At 34.7% G+C, this 15,000-nt stretch overlaps 2 protein-coding genes across 3 annotated transcripts in view; one reads left to right on the top strand and one right to left on the bottom strand.

The window, feature by feature from the left end:
* The window catches only part of GPR137C (G protein-coupled receptor 137C), a 69,756-nt gene extending 65,607 nt beyond the window's left edge, over positions 1-4,149 (top strand). The window contains exons 6-7 of the mRNA XM_004602011.2: positions 54-172; positions 1,206-4,149. Of these exons, the coding sequence (XP_004602068.2) occupies positions 54-172; positions 1,206-1,383 (297 nt within the window). The 3' untranslated portion in view covers positions 1,384-4,149. The remainder of the gene's footprint in view (positions 1-53; positions 173-1,205) is intronic.
* A 470-nt stretch (positions 4,150-4,619) lies between these two features.
* The window catches only part of ERO1A (endoplasmic reticulum oxidoreductase 1 alpha), a 51,683-nt gene continuing 41,302 nt past the window's right edge, over positions 4,620-15,000 (bottom strand). For both annotated transcript variants that reach the window (XM_004601741.3, XM_055132606.1), the window contains 3 exons: positions 10,125-10,211; positions 9,909-10,042; positions 4,620-8,264 (listed from right to left, as the gene is read on the bottom strand). In XM_004601741.3, coding sequence (XP_004601798.1) covers positions 8,204-8,264; positions 9,909-10,042; positions 10,125-10,211 — 282 coding nt within the window. In that variant the 3' untranslated portion in view covers positions 4,620-8,203. The remainder of the gene's footprint in view (positions 8,265-9,908; positions 10,043-10,124; positions 10,212-15,000) is intronic.

The raw sequence follows: 15,000 nt of genomic DNA, 5'->3' as shown, positions 1-15,000 counted from the left end.
CCCAGCCTCTTTCAGTTAAAAGTCTTTATATGCTTCCAATTCTTTGTTCACAGGCACCAGCTGGCATGATAAATAGTCACAGTTATAGTTCCAGAGCTTACTTTTTTGACAATCCAAGACGATATGATAGTGATGATGACTTGCCAAGACTGGGAAGTTCAAGAGAAGGAAGGTACAGAATTACTAGTGAAATATATTGAAAACAACAAATCTTAAGTTTAACCCAAATATGCAGTGTGTAGCTTGGTGACATACATCAATAAGAAATATTTAATATTGGAGCTTAGTACTGTAGCACTGTCTCGTTGTTCATCGATTTGCTCAAGTGGGCACCAATAACGACTCCAACCTGAGTCTAAGCACATATATTACCTTTATTTGAGAAGTATCTTTGGTGATGAAGTAGTATCATTTATTTCAGGATCCCTTATTGGTTCAGATGGATAGGGTTTGGTGAGCCAGGAAGGAAAAATATCATAGGAATTATGTGTTTCGTATCTCTAATGCAATTCAAAATAAGAGAAACCCTGTTAACAATCCTGAGTTGCTGAGATGTCATTGGGCATGCTATATTCTTTGTTCCAAACATTGCAAATTTTTACTATTAGCCATGCATCAGGCAAAGTGACAAACTTATAGCATTTTATGTAATCCTAACTTCCTCTAAACAGGTTATTTAGCATCCGGTTTTTGAGACTGTTTTTTACCTGTGAAAAAGCAGTATGATAATAGAACTGGTTTCATAGGACTTAATAAAATTAAATGGGTGTGTATATACATATATTTACATAGAGCATTATATGTACATGCAGTGTTTTGGAACAGCACCTAGTACATAAGTACATTACTACTATTATTTTCAAATTCAATGCCACTTATAAATGTGTGGCATTTACTCACTTTTTTGGCATGCAATAGAGCCAAAGATATTAGATGAAAATCTGGTTTTTTGACAAAGTTTAAAACTAAAAAGCAGTATACATCCCACCTTCATTTTTCAGTTAAAAGTAAGTCTTCATATGCTTCCAATTATTTGTTCACAGACACAAAGAAAGTAGAAAGTCCTGTCACTTGACAAGGACTGTGTTTCAGTGTATCTGATACTAACTGTATCTTGAAAATTATTAAAAACGAAAAATGTCAGTGTGACTTCTTGTAGTCTGATCATAGTTTGATAGCAATTTTTCTTTTATTTTTGGTTGTAGTTTAACAAATTCACAAGGTTTGGGCTGGTATGGCACCATCACCGGATGTGGCAGCAACAGTTATACAGTCTCTCCTCACCTAAATGGACCTATGACAGATACTGCTCCTTTGCTCTTTACTTGTAGTAATTTAGATATGAACAATCACCATAGCTTATATGTAACACCACAAAACTGACATTACTGAGTTGTGATTCTCTGATTGTTTTTCATGGATGTGTTTATGCAACGTGTTTAAATTCCATCTACATAAACATTCCTCTCTGTTGTTACTGAAAACAAAGCCTGGAAACCTGTTCAGCAGAGGACACAGCTGTGACTTTTTGACCTCTTCATAATAAAATGAAGTGAAATGGAAAAGTTGACAAGAAAAGCAGGGTTAGATCTTAAGGTACTTGATGACCTTCAAACATCCTGACTTTGGAACATGCAATGCATATTTGCACTTTTATCTTTGATTTGAAAGAGTACACTGCAGGCCCCTGAGTCACACTCCAGAGCTCACATTGGACATTTATAGTATACACCAAATTAGGAGGCAGTTTTCTTGTTAAATGAAAGTCAGGGCTCCCCAGGCACCACCAGGGTGACCAGGTTAATCCCCAGCACCACAGGCCCAGAGCAGCACTGCATCTATGGGTCCTCAGATTGAATCACCTGCCTGTTGGCCAAGAATCATTGAGAGAAGCCTCCCTCCAGATATCCTGATGGTGGCCCCCTAAACATATATTAAAGTCTGTATGTTTAATAGTGTGCTTTATGTGGGATTCTTATCCAATGAAAATTTTATAGTGTGAACCGTGCACAAAATTAAAGCCTAAAAGTGTATCTTTCTTTTAAAAAGGTCTACTAAAACAGTTCATTGTTGAAGGTAGTTTTTTAAGCATGTTTGTAAAGTACCAATGAAAATTAAACAATCATTTTAAATGAATCATAGTAGTGATCCTTTACAAAGATTACCAGCAGTGTTCTTTGGATATTTAACCACAGATATTTCTTTAAAAGTACACCCATGAAAATGATATGGCTACTTGGAATAGAATTGGTCGTGATTATTTTGTATGATTCAGATATATGTAGTAGTTTAAGCATGATTATTCAAGAAAGCAATAGTGATTTTTGCATAGGGAGATTTTGGTAGAAACTTCTTGGGACTAAACAAGTTTACAGATGCATTTAAGAATACCTAAAATGTACAATCCTAAGTTAAAATATGAATGCATTTTCAGAAGTATTTGATTTAGCTTTCACAAGATAACTGATCTTACCCATTGAATCAGGATTGTCCTCAGGTAAATTTAATCATGATACATTATTGCAGTTAACTCAAGTGCAATACTTTATAAAACCTAATTCCCCCATTGGTTTTACCATTTTATATCTTGTTTATTATTAAAGCCAAATTGAATTTAATACATATTAATTTCAGTACTAGACTAAATGATCTTGTATAAAGGTATAAAACTGGGGGGTTAATATTAGAATACTTTTTAGAATTACATTAAAACTATCTTAAATGTTCTATCCCCAAGCTAAAAAATAGTTATGCCAGGCTAAGGTAATAGAGAATTTTTAAATGCACTTTCTACCAGTGTCTATGTGGAAAGAAGTAGATGCTGAATACCTCAATATGCCAAGGGAACAGGCAACATGGAATGTCGCCACAGAATGCTTACAGATGACTGACCATGTACAGTTATTTGCTCATCTGTGTCTTCAAGACAGGAAAAAGTACAACTGTCCTTTCTGTCATCTACTTTTTGTCTTCTACTTTGATTAGAATTGTTTTATTTCTACTCTTACTCCAAAAGTCTTTCAACTGTTTAAAAATTGATACAGTAACTTCACAAAAGTACAAACAGTAGGTGACTTCCCAAGTGATAAATGAAATTTTAAATGTTATTGATCTTTTGGAAAATGTACACAGCAAAAAACTTTTTACTGTACAAAATTACTTTGAATTCAATCAGAAGTACAAACTTATACTACTTTATATAAATTCTCATATTGTAACCAAATTAAAGTTTATGGTACAGAAGTTAATCTTAGTATTAAAAATGTAATGTATTTAACTGATATTTTTATTACAACTTCAGTTATTACATTTCTTTTCAGAATATTCATTTTCCTAATAATGTTGCCTAATTATCTAGCATTATCTGAAAAGATGTGTTGTCTTTGTTAATTGTTGGAGTTCAAAGTGATGTATTTTCTGGCAAGGCTTCCCTAGATAATGTTTCTGTGTGACTATATAAGCAAAGAGTACTTTCAAAATATAGTTCAGATAAAATAACTTGCTATTTCATCTTCATTAAATGATTATTACAAATTTGAGATTTGTAATTTTATTCTCATCACTGACAAGGGTACCCAGAATCTTGCATTTGTCTCATTATGCATATTTGCCACAAAACATCACCAAAGACAAAAAAAAAAAAAAAGGTAAGCTTCTGGCCCAAATTTTGCTTAAAAATTCCAAAGCACTAGGAGCACTTTAAGTTTGGTCCTTGAAAGAAGTAATTGTTTATGAAATCAAAGGGCTACCAGCTCCCTCTTCATCCTGCACTGAAGCACATGATGATCATGTCAAACCTTCATTTTTGGTTCATTAATTTAAAGTGAATTTCATTGCTTAAGTGTGTAATTCTACAGTGGTTAGCAGTATTTGTTTTCTTGTATCATTGGGGTGGCTATTAGTTTTGAAACAGTTACCATCCATTATAGCTGGTTGTAGTTTTATGAAAGATGTAATTTATAGCTAAAGTGGCTTTTATATGCATAGCTGCCTTTTTTATTGTTTAAAAGTGTTTCTCAGCTACAAAAACCAGTTTCAAACCGGTTTTGAAAGTATAGCTGTGGCCAATGAATGTATTTATTTGTTGTTTCCCTAAATTGTAACAAAACACTACTGTTAAAAATAAAAGTGTTTGTGCTTTTATTTGGATATCTGGTTTCCTTAATATCTCTTAATGGACTGCACTAATTGAGTTTCTGTCATATAAGAACTCTAGTACTACCACTAAGAAAAAATTAAAAGTTACAAATGTTTGCCTCTAGTAAGCTTATAATTACTTTTATCTGGACATTATGTCCCTCATGTGACATATTAATCACTGTCATTGTATCACTGTATCACTGTTGTCCCATTGCTCATCAACATATTAATATGAGAAATTTACTTTATTAAAAAGTGTAATTAATATACATTTTAAAGTACCAATATTAAGCTAAGAAGATCCATGTATGAAATAACTTATAATACCCTCTGACTTCTCCATAGAATCTTAAACAGGAATAAGTTTACCTAACCTATTTACTGAGCATCTATTTTTGTTGCCTTTTGCCCTGAAAGGATTCTCACCATTTTTTTCCACCAAAGACCCCTTTTATAATGTACCAAAGCCACACCAAATGTTCAATATAATTTTAGGAACTTTATTGGCACCTCCACCACCACCATCAAGTCCACAAATCCTTGGAATCTACTTACTCTTCCTGTAAAGAATATTTGGAGTGGACTATGACCTATTATATGATAATTAATACAGTTATCATTTAAAAGCAATTTATTAAGTGCTCATATGCCAGAAAATGTGCTATGAAGATGCAAAAATGGATAACGTTCCTTTTCCTGCCCTTAAGGAGCTCACATTCTAATAAAGGAATCTTTAAAAAAGAAAAAAACCAATACAGTACATAAGTGACACAATAGAGGTAGGCTGTAATTACAGTGGTGACACAAAAGAAAGTTAGCTGATCTTCCTTGAATGGAGCAAGGAAGATTTCACACAAAAGATGTTTGATGCCGGCTTGCAAGGACACAAGAGACATATTCCAGTGGGGAAAGATGGTTAGGGCACTTGGGACAAAAGAAATACAATGCATCAATGTGTTGAGGCCTGCTCACAGTGCATCCAAAGAGCTCTATGTCTGTTTTATCAGAACAAGGTGGAAAGTGAGAATAGATACACCTCAGAGGGCCTAGCACACCAAGCAAAGGGATTCTGCTTTCTCCTAAAGGTTCATGAAGTACTGAAGGACATTAAGTAGGATACAACATTGTTATATTTCCAGAAGGCCAATTCAGGAGCCGAGAAAAACAAGCTAGGTATAAGGAGATAAGTTCATGTGGTACTTTTAGAGCAATGACAATGAATTGGATTCATATAGACAAATCTTTAGATCTATATTGATCAATTATCTATTGATCAATAATATCAATAGATCTTATTGATATTAAGATATCAATATATTGATATATTGATAAGATATTAATAGGAAGGAAGATAGAAAGGTATAGTAATTCTGAAGAATTTATTCATGACCATAGTTCTTAAATTAAGGATCATAGGCATAGTAGTAGACTTTGGGGAAAATGACTATTTTATGAGATGCACAGGCGTCTTTGGGACAACAAAGGGAAGATATACATAGGCAGATGAATTGGTAAGTATGCAGTAGTGATAAAGACTTAGAAATCATTGAATTAGAGTTACCCAAGAGTGAGAAGTGATGGTCACTAAGAGAGCAAAAGTAAAAGGAGGCTGTGGGGGAGTGGGGAAAGTACGGGGGTTATTGTACACCTGATCCTGGTTCTATCCCTAGCAGTACATGAACAGTACAGGGTCCTACAAGTATCATCATGTATAGCGCTGGTGGTCCCCTGAGCCCTACTGAGTGTGACCCTGATGGTCATCTTCAGGCCCTAGTATTGAAACTCCAGTCTGGTTGATCAAGAATCACAGGGGGACGAGCCCTTCCCACAGATAAAGAGAGCACAGGGGAAAGTCAAAGAACCAGAGGGAAAAGATTTTTTTAAAGGGGTCATACACACTGTCAAATATAGGGGAAAGGAAGTCATATCAATAAACAACAAAAAAGTCAAATACAAAATGGGTTTGTGGGAGCTGGAGCAATAGTACAGCAGGTAGGGCACTTGCCTTGCACAAGGCTGACCTGTGTTCCATCCCAAGCATCCCATGTGTACCCCAACCCCCTAGCCCTGTCAGGAGTAATTTCTGAGTGTGCTCAGGAATAACCCCTGAGCATCACAGGGTGTGGCCTAAAAAGAAACAAATAAACGGGCTTATGTACTGAACTGTGGATTTTGATTGGGGATTTTTATTTCAAAGAAAGAATGCTGGAAATAGATTGTAGTTAAGGGGCATATGGAAGGTGACCAAGTGGAAGACAGAAAAATTATTCTTTTAAATGGCTATTTTTTTTTTAAAAAAAAAAAAGGTAAGGCATTAGAGAGTTGTAGACAAAATTACCACTTAAAACCATCTACAATATTTTCAGAATATTACAAATGACCTCAATAAAGCTTTTATATCTTATGCTCACTCAAGAATTATTTGAGTCTCTGGTAATTTTTACCTAATTAGTAGGTTACTATTTTTCCTTTTCTCCCCTACTCAGAAAAATTGAAAGGAAAATAGGACACACACTGTTAATCTTGGTTCTGTAACTATTTCTTTCAAGTACACTGAATACATATTCATAGATTCATTCAACAAATATGTCTTATTACCCACTATTCTTTTTGGCACTACGTTCTTAGGAACACAGAAAAAAAAGTATACAGCAGTGTAAAATGACATCGCTAATCCATTATATAAACTCTGCTTTATCAATAATGAGGCATTTCATATGGTATACCTGCTTAGACATAAAAAGAGCACACAATTTTGAGGTAAACAGTTTCTTTGTTTCTTTTCACCTACAATTACCATGTGAAAGAAATGCTGAAACACTTTAAAAATTTTTTACCACTGAGGATTATTTTCATTATTCTATTACTGAGAACCATCCAAGATTACAGTTTAGTTTTAGGAAGGAAAAAAAAAACTTTATGTACAAAAACTAAAATATACATGCCCTTAATTATAAATCACGTATGAAAGGGGTAACAAAGCTCAAAAAAGAGAAAAACTTAAGATTGAAACTCAAAATGATTCCTTATTCTAGGTTCATAGTATTATAGTTCCAGATCTCTTCTGAAAAAAATTCATTTAAAACCACTTATTATACACATGGCAAAATTTAGGGTTCAAGGGTATAATGCCTATAATTGACTTTCAAATGACAAAGGAAAACTAGAAAGTATGAACAATAACACTATATGAACAATTAGTAGATCTGGGTAAAGTGTGTTCTTTGTGCTATCCTGAAAACTTTTCTGTAAATTTTAAATTATATAAAAATAAAACATTTCCCCAAAATTTTATTCAAATTAGGGACTTATTTATGAGAATAAGTATATAAATCTATTCATCTTTTTATAACATTAAGAAATCACATATGCCTTTGAGTTGTCTTTGTGTCTTTCTACACAACAAAACAACCCAATGAAAATAGCAATATAATTCTAAAAGTTTATTTATTTTATACCAATGTATTTTAGTTTTGCCAGTTAAAACAAAGCCTCCCAGCTAAATTTGAATTTTAAATAAGAAATAATTTTAGTATGTTTATCCCAAATATTATTTATAACATTTAAATTTAAGAAAATTTTTGTTATTTATCTAAAATTCAAGTGTCACTGGGCATTTTGTATTTTTATTTGCTAAGTCTGGTAACCTAAAAAACTTTGAAAAATATTAAGCTATCTCCTAGCATTTTTCCATTAAATGGTTGTCACATTGGTCATGATTTTATTTGTATGACAGCTAACACAAAAATCTAGTTTGAGAGATGTAAAACATCATTTGCTTAGTTTTCCCATATAGGAATTAGATAATCCTGATTTTATTCCATATTAAACTTTAAAATTTATAGTTCATTATCAAAGCATCACTTTTACTCACAATAATATTATATATGACAACACAATTAAAAATGGCTTACTTAAAACAATATAATTCTCCTTTACAAAAGCAGCTTTATAAAATGTTTGGCTTAAGACTGTCATTTCTGTGATGCCTTTGAATGAAATTCCACTCTTTGGCCTCCAGTGTCCAGAAACAGGCACATACGTACATTTCAACTGATGTCCTTTAATGGATATTTTGCAACAAGTTCCTGAAGTTTTCCAATTCTCTCACACTTGTAGAAATTCTGTAACCAAAAACATTTTTCCTCAATTTAATTCATCTTGTAATTTTAGAACACAGAAAAATGTGTGATTTATTTCAACAAATGTAAAGGCGCATGCCCAGTTTAATCTATTTTAGTCCTTATGTATTTTAGTTCTTAATTTGACATGGTGAAACTAACATAATATTGCTCAGAATGCTATTGCTGTTTTGGGGTGCACCTAGTAGCCAGAAGCTATGCCCAGTATAAATCTCAGGTCCTACCAGGTGGAAGTGGCTGGTGGACAATGTGGTCTCAAGTACCAACCACAGACCTCCAGCATGCACTGTGCATGCTTAGCCCTTTGAACCTTCTCCCCCCAGCAACCTAACTTTTTTTTGTTTTGTTTTGTTTTGGGGCCACACCTGGCTATGCTCAGGGCTTTCAAAGCTAGGAGTAGCCTGGAGCACTTGTGTGTGGCCTCAAAACCCCAAAATTAATAAATATATCATATTTAAATACATGTAAAAAGAATAAAAGCTCTTGAACAACAAAAAGTAAAAATACATGACCAAAGTTGTTTCACTAATTTTTAAATAAAATATTTGTTAATTCAGTGTTCTTTAGCTTTTCTCTCCACCGTAAAAAAAAAAAAAAAAAAAATGAAGCCGAGTACCCAGTGAAATTAAACTGGTAAACTTCAAAGTACTAGAAAAAATGATTTTATTATTTTTATTTTTTCATAGAAAAATGACTTTAAATTTCAATTAGTTCTAATATAAACTACTAAATCACAAACTTTAAAAGTAAACGAGTGAAGTCTTTAGACTATACTGATTTTTATAAAGTTCTACATTCTTTACACCTCACTGGTCAGAAGCAATTTTTTTTTTTTTTTTTGGCTTTTGGACCATGTCTAGCAGTGTTCAGAGCTTATTCCTAGCAGGGCTCAGAGGAAAAAATAGGAAGCGAGGGATACAACCCAGGTTGGCCACGTGCAAGGCAAGTGCCCTACCCACTATACTATCTCTCTGGCCCCAAAAATGCGTATAAAGAAATGAATCTCTATTTAAATTTTGTAATGTTACCTAATCTAAAGTTTATCCTCCGATCACTTTGATGAAAATTAATCATTTTTGAAAGAATTATTAACTCTTATATACATATGACAACAAATAGTATGTACAAAAAATAAACCTAGGGGCCGGAGTGATAGCATAGCGGTTAGGGCGTTTGCCTTGCACGTGGCCGACCCGGGTTCGATCCCCGGCATCCCATATGGTCCCCCAAGCTCTGCCAGGAGTAATTCCTGAGTGCAAAAGCCAGGAGTAACCCCTGAGCATCGCTGGGTGTGACCCAAAAAGCAAAAAAAATAATAAACCTAATTTTTCAAGGACCTTCAAAATAATATTTGGGAAGCACAGAAAATTCTAAATTTGAAAAAAATACAAATTTAATAGGATGGCTATCGAAATTCAGTCAATTATCATAAAAGTCAGTAAATGAAAATAAAGAATACCATCAAATTAGACAGCTAAATACTTATATTTCACAAGATCATAGACCTCTGCAGTAGACTATTTCACTAAAAAGGTTATTCCTTACACTGTTTGATCTAAAAGCATGCCTGTTGCATCAGACTTACTGATTAAGTTTTAGAAAAAGTTTTAGAACATTCAAACTAACCTTCCAAATGCATTAAATAATGATACTATTTCTTGTCTGGTGAGTTGAAATTCATAACTGGGCCCACTTTCTGGCATATTTGCTATTAGTTTCTCAGAAAACAAGATCTTCAGAGCAGTGCCCAAACCCTGAGTCTACAATAAAAATAAGAAAAAATATTAGAAAATTATTTGTGAAAAATGAATTTAAAAATAGGACTTAACAAGATATATTTACCTGAAGCTTTCCCCACAGTCGACATTTAAAACAACCAACGCAATCCATGATTCTTGAAATATTTCTAAAATGCAGCCGAAAATCCTCCTGAACACAATTTAACAAAAAAATTATTAAGATACAATAGTCAAATATTAATATTTTCAAAGTGCCTTCTGTATACCAATACTGTGCAATGTAATATAGGGTGTCAGTAAGGAGGGGTGGGATTAAAACCAGCATTCACTGAGCACCTCCTAAACACTAGAATCTAATACAAATTTTATTTCCTCTTCACCACAAATCCAAAAGATGTTATAATAGACCTCTAATGAATTTAAGAAACAGGATCCATGGGCGAGATAATATAGGGATTAAGGTGCTTATCTTGAATCCCAGTTCAATTCCTGAAATTGCATATGTCTGAGGATCCATGAGCACAGAACTAGGAATGATCCCTGAGCAGACAACCAGGAGTAAGCCCTGAGCATCATCTAGGGTGTGACCCAAATAAATAAATAAATAAATAAATAAAAACAGAACAACAAAATCAAGGTCCAGAATGACTAAATAACATCCCCACATTCTTTTTTGTCATTGTTTTTGTTTTGGGGCCACCCTCAGTGTGCTCAAGGCTTACTCCTGGCATGCTCAAGAGACCATGTGGGGAGCTAGGGATTGAACTTGGGTTGACCACATGCAAGGCAAGTACCTGCTGTACTATTGCTCCCACCCTCCCCAAATTCTTATAGCCAGTAAATAGCAAATGTATAACCTAAGACTGCTTGATTTCAAACCTAAACTCTTTGCAAATAAATTTTAAAGTAATTAAGTTGAGGGCCCAGTACGATAGTACAGAGGGTAGGCCGCTTGCCTTGCATGCAGCTAACCCAGGTTCAATCCCTGACACCACATATGTTCTGTAATCCTCTAAGCACAGACCCAAAGTAAGCCCTGAGCAATGCCTGCTGTAGCCTAAAAATCAAAATAAAGAAAGTCCATTTTTCCCCTGATACTGAGTAAAATAATCAGATTTTATTTTATAATAATTGTATTGTTAACATACAGATATTTACAGAATATGGTTAGCATCCGTGTACACTCCAAGTTAAAGAAAAAAAATTACAAGTACAAAGGAAGCTTTCTATATATTCCTCCCAAATTTTATATTCTACCTTCTAGAACTATTCTAACATTGCTATTATTCCCTTTTCATTTAAAAAAGTGTGTATATATATATATGTTAATATATACATACATGAACACTAGGGTATTTTACTTTTTTTTATAATAGGGCAACAAGCATTAAGCCTGCCCAAAAGTAGTGCATGTCTTTAAAGGAAAGAGAAGGGAACTAAAAACACATTCTTCTTTTACAGCAATGGAAATATTCATTAATCTTCCAAGTGATCCCTTCTGACTTAGTGAGGAATCTCAACTGACCATAATATGGAAGTCATATAATCTCAATCTCTTTCTCTCCTCCACCTTCTCTCTCTCTCTCTCTGTCTCTCTCTTCTTTCTCCCCCCATCCCCCCTCTCTAAAAGCAGAATAGATTGCACAAGTCACAACATAAAAGTCATGATCAAAACAACTTTAAAAACTAAGTTTTTTTTTAAAACAAAACAACTTTTTTAAAACAACTTTAAAATATTACTAACTGCATAGTGGTTTTTTGGCAATTACATTTTGACAATCAATAGATACTAAATATAAAAATACTGTGGGAGAGACCTTTACAATACTCATACATGCAAAAGTTGAAGCCTCTGTTCTAAAGCATTGTGCTTGCTCTTACTTGGCAAGCTACCCGTGGCATATTGGATATGCCAAAACCAGTAACAATAAGTCTCACAATGAGAGAGATGTTACTGGTGCCCGCTTAAACAAATCGATGAACAACAGGATGACAGTGACAGTGACTATTTGTATCTGCATTTGTTCATTCAAATAATTTAAAGGGGTATCTCTTGAGTAAATGTTGATATGACATATATATAAGAACTTCAGTTACGAGGCTGGAGCGATAGCACAGCGGGTAGGGCATTTGCCTTGCAAATGGTTGACCCAGGTTTGATTCCCAGCATCCCATATGGTCCCCCGAGCACTGCCAGGAGTAATTCCTGAGTGCAAAGCTAGGAGTAACCCCTGTGCATCACTGGGGGTGACTTAAAAAAAAAAAAAGAACTTTAATTACAAATTATAAACTAGAAACTGACAAAATCAGAACAAGAGAAAACCAATACAATTTCCGCAAATAACAATGTCCAATAACCTAGATATATTTCAAAGTTATGTCAGATAAGAAATTTCACAATCTGTATATCACTTACACTAAATCACTTACAAGTATCCTTATTTGTATCTACAGTTTTTAGGTCAACATTTAAAATGATAGGGAGCACACATCACAAGGAACTAACACAACCAGTGCTGGCCTGTATGGTGGAAAAAGGATCCTCATTCACTGCTAGTGGGTATTTTGAAAAACAACATGGACACTTCTTAAAACACTATTGAGGGTCCAGAAGCCCCAGCAATTTCACTTCTTGGCATCTACCTCCCATGCCCAACAACTCTATTCAGAAAAGACATTTGTACTCCTATGTTCTTTACAGCACTACTGGGAATAGCAAAAATCTGGAAATAACCCAAGTGTCCAAAATTAGATGGCTGGATAAAGAAACTGTGATACATATATAAAGTGGAATACTACTTAGATGTAAGAAAAGATGAAATCATGCAATTTGCCAGTACATGGATGGATCTGGAGCCCATCATGCTGAGTGAAGTTAGTCACATGGAGAGGGACAGAAACAGAATCTCTCTCACATATGGGGTATAAAGAAACATAGTAGGGGAATAACAAATACCCAAAGGCAACAGAAACTGAGAACTGGTCCTCAGTAGGAAGCTTACCAAGGAGGGGAGTCAGGGGAAGGGAACAGATGACAGTGGGGCAGTGGTGGAGGGAAGAAGACATTTTGATGGAGGATGTCGTGCTGGAATGATGTATGCAAGAAACCTACCATTAACAGTATATAAGCCACAGTGCCTAAAATAATATAAAAATATAAACAAGAGAGTATATTGGATAAGGTACTGACTTGGCACAAGGCAAACCCTGTTTGACTCCCAGCACCCTAGATGGTCCCCACCCACCCCATCCCTAAGCACAGAGCCAGGTAAGCTCTGAGCACACCAGGGTATGGCCCAAAAACAAACAAATAGATAATGACAGGGAGTGGCTAGAAGAATCAAATGCCCTGGTCGGTGCTGTGATGTGTACTCGGTGAAACCATCTGGCTGAAAGCAATTCTCGCTTATTCTCAAACATAAGCCTTCAAATGAGATTCTATTATACTTTGAACTGAATGTTAATCAGTTCTTTTTCATGCAAGTTCACTATTTCTAACCAGGAAACAAGAGGAGATTTTTAAATAAATATATAAAAGTGACACAAGAAGGAGAGAAACAGATACAGAATGATCTCTCTCATATGTGGGATATGAAGAAACATAGCAAGGGAATAAAAAATGGCCAAACGCAACAGAACTTGGGAGTTTGTCTACAAAGTTGAGCTAACGATGGTGGGATCTTGGGGGCAGAGGGACTTTGGGGTGAGTGTGGTACTGGAATGTTGATGCACAAAACCCTGTCATGACCAGTATTGTAAGTCACAGTGACTCAAATAAAATAAATAAAAATAAATATGACATTAATTCCATGATGTACACCATAAATTATTTTTAAAGTATATATGATATTAACCAGGTATATTTTACCTTTTCCTTATAATAGGATTCAGAAAAATTATCTGTTAAACATCAGAGGACACTAAAGCTGAGTTTTTCAGGGGCCAGGGCTTGCGCGCACACACACACACACACACACACACACACACACACACACACACACACACACACACACACACACACACACACACACAGTGTTTCAGGGTTTTGATAAAAGTAAAAACATTCCGAAAAATAATTCTAATCTGCTAACCTGCACAATACAGAAAGGATGGATACCACAGCACTCTTCAATAAACCAGCAAGTGTATTAAAAATAAGAATATTGAAAATAGTAGGGGGGAAAATCTTATTATAGCATCCTCCCCCTCACTTCACACTCCTGAAAACTGTTTGAACTGTTTGGGAGGTTATATAAGCACTGGGGTTATATATTTCTAGCAAGAATGCTTTGAGTAGGAGGTACATAGCAGGTCAAAAATAACTATTATCTAACTGCAAAAAACTGAGTGCAAAAATTATTTTATTTGAAAATAACTTTCAGACACTGTGGACCCATGGTGGTTACCAAGAGAAAGAAGTGGGAGGAATGGGCAAAGGGAGGTGATTTTGATAGTGTGGTGACATTGGAACTTGAAGGTGGTTGCAGTAGGCTTATACTCATATGGAGGAGTGAAGCTGTACTCACCAAATTGTATAGACTGGCAAAACAATGACAAATCAATAAAATTGCTTTGTTAAAAAAAAGTATTCCATTTTGCAAGATACATAAAATAAAGTTATTTCCTGATTAGGAAGAAGCAAATAAGAAACAGAAAAAAGATTCTAACAAATATTCAGTTAAAATCAGATGAAGTCCAGTGCTGCTGAGAGCAATCTGCCTTTATCTACCTGGATATTTGTAACAGAAAACTTGTGTCATTTCACTTAAGTCCTCAGAAATACTAGAAATACCTTCAAGAGGTCTCTCCCTCATGACAAGATCATGCTCTGCACATTATGGCTTAAGAAACCCAGTTGATATTTGATGTTTGTAGTATACTGAGGCAAAGTTCCACAAAGTTGGCTTTGCCCACAATGCCACCTCTATTAAGAGAACAAGACAAAGATCAAACCCTGTTGCACAGGGTATCCAGTTTTC

Source organism: Sorex araneus, chromosome 3 (assembly GCF_027595985.1).
Source record: "Sorex araneus isolate mSorAra2 chromosome 3, mSorAra2.pri, whole genome shotgun sequence".
Lineage (NCBI taxonomy): Eukaryota > Metazoa > Chordata > Mammalia > Eulipotyphla > Soricidae > Sorex > Sorex araneus.
Note: the sequence above shows the minus strand (reverse complement) of the source record. Positions and strands in the feature narration are given on the sequence as shown.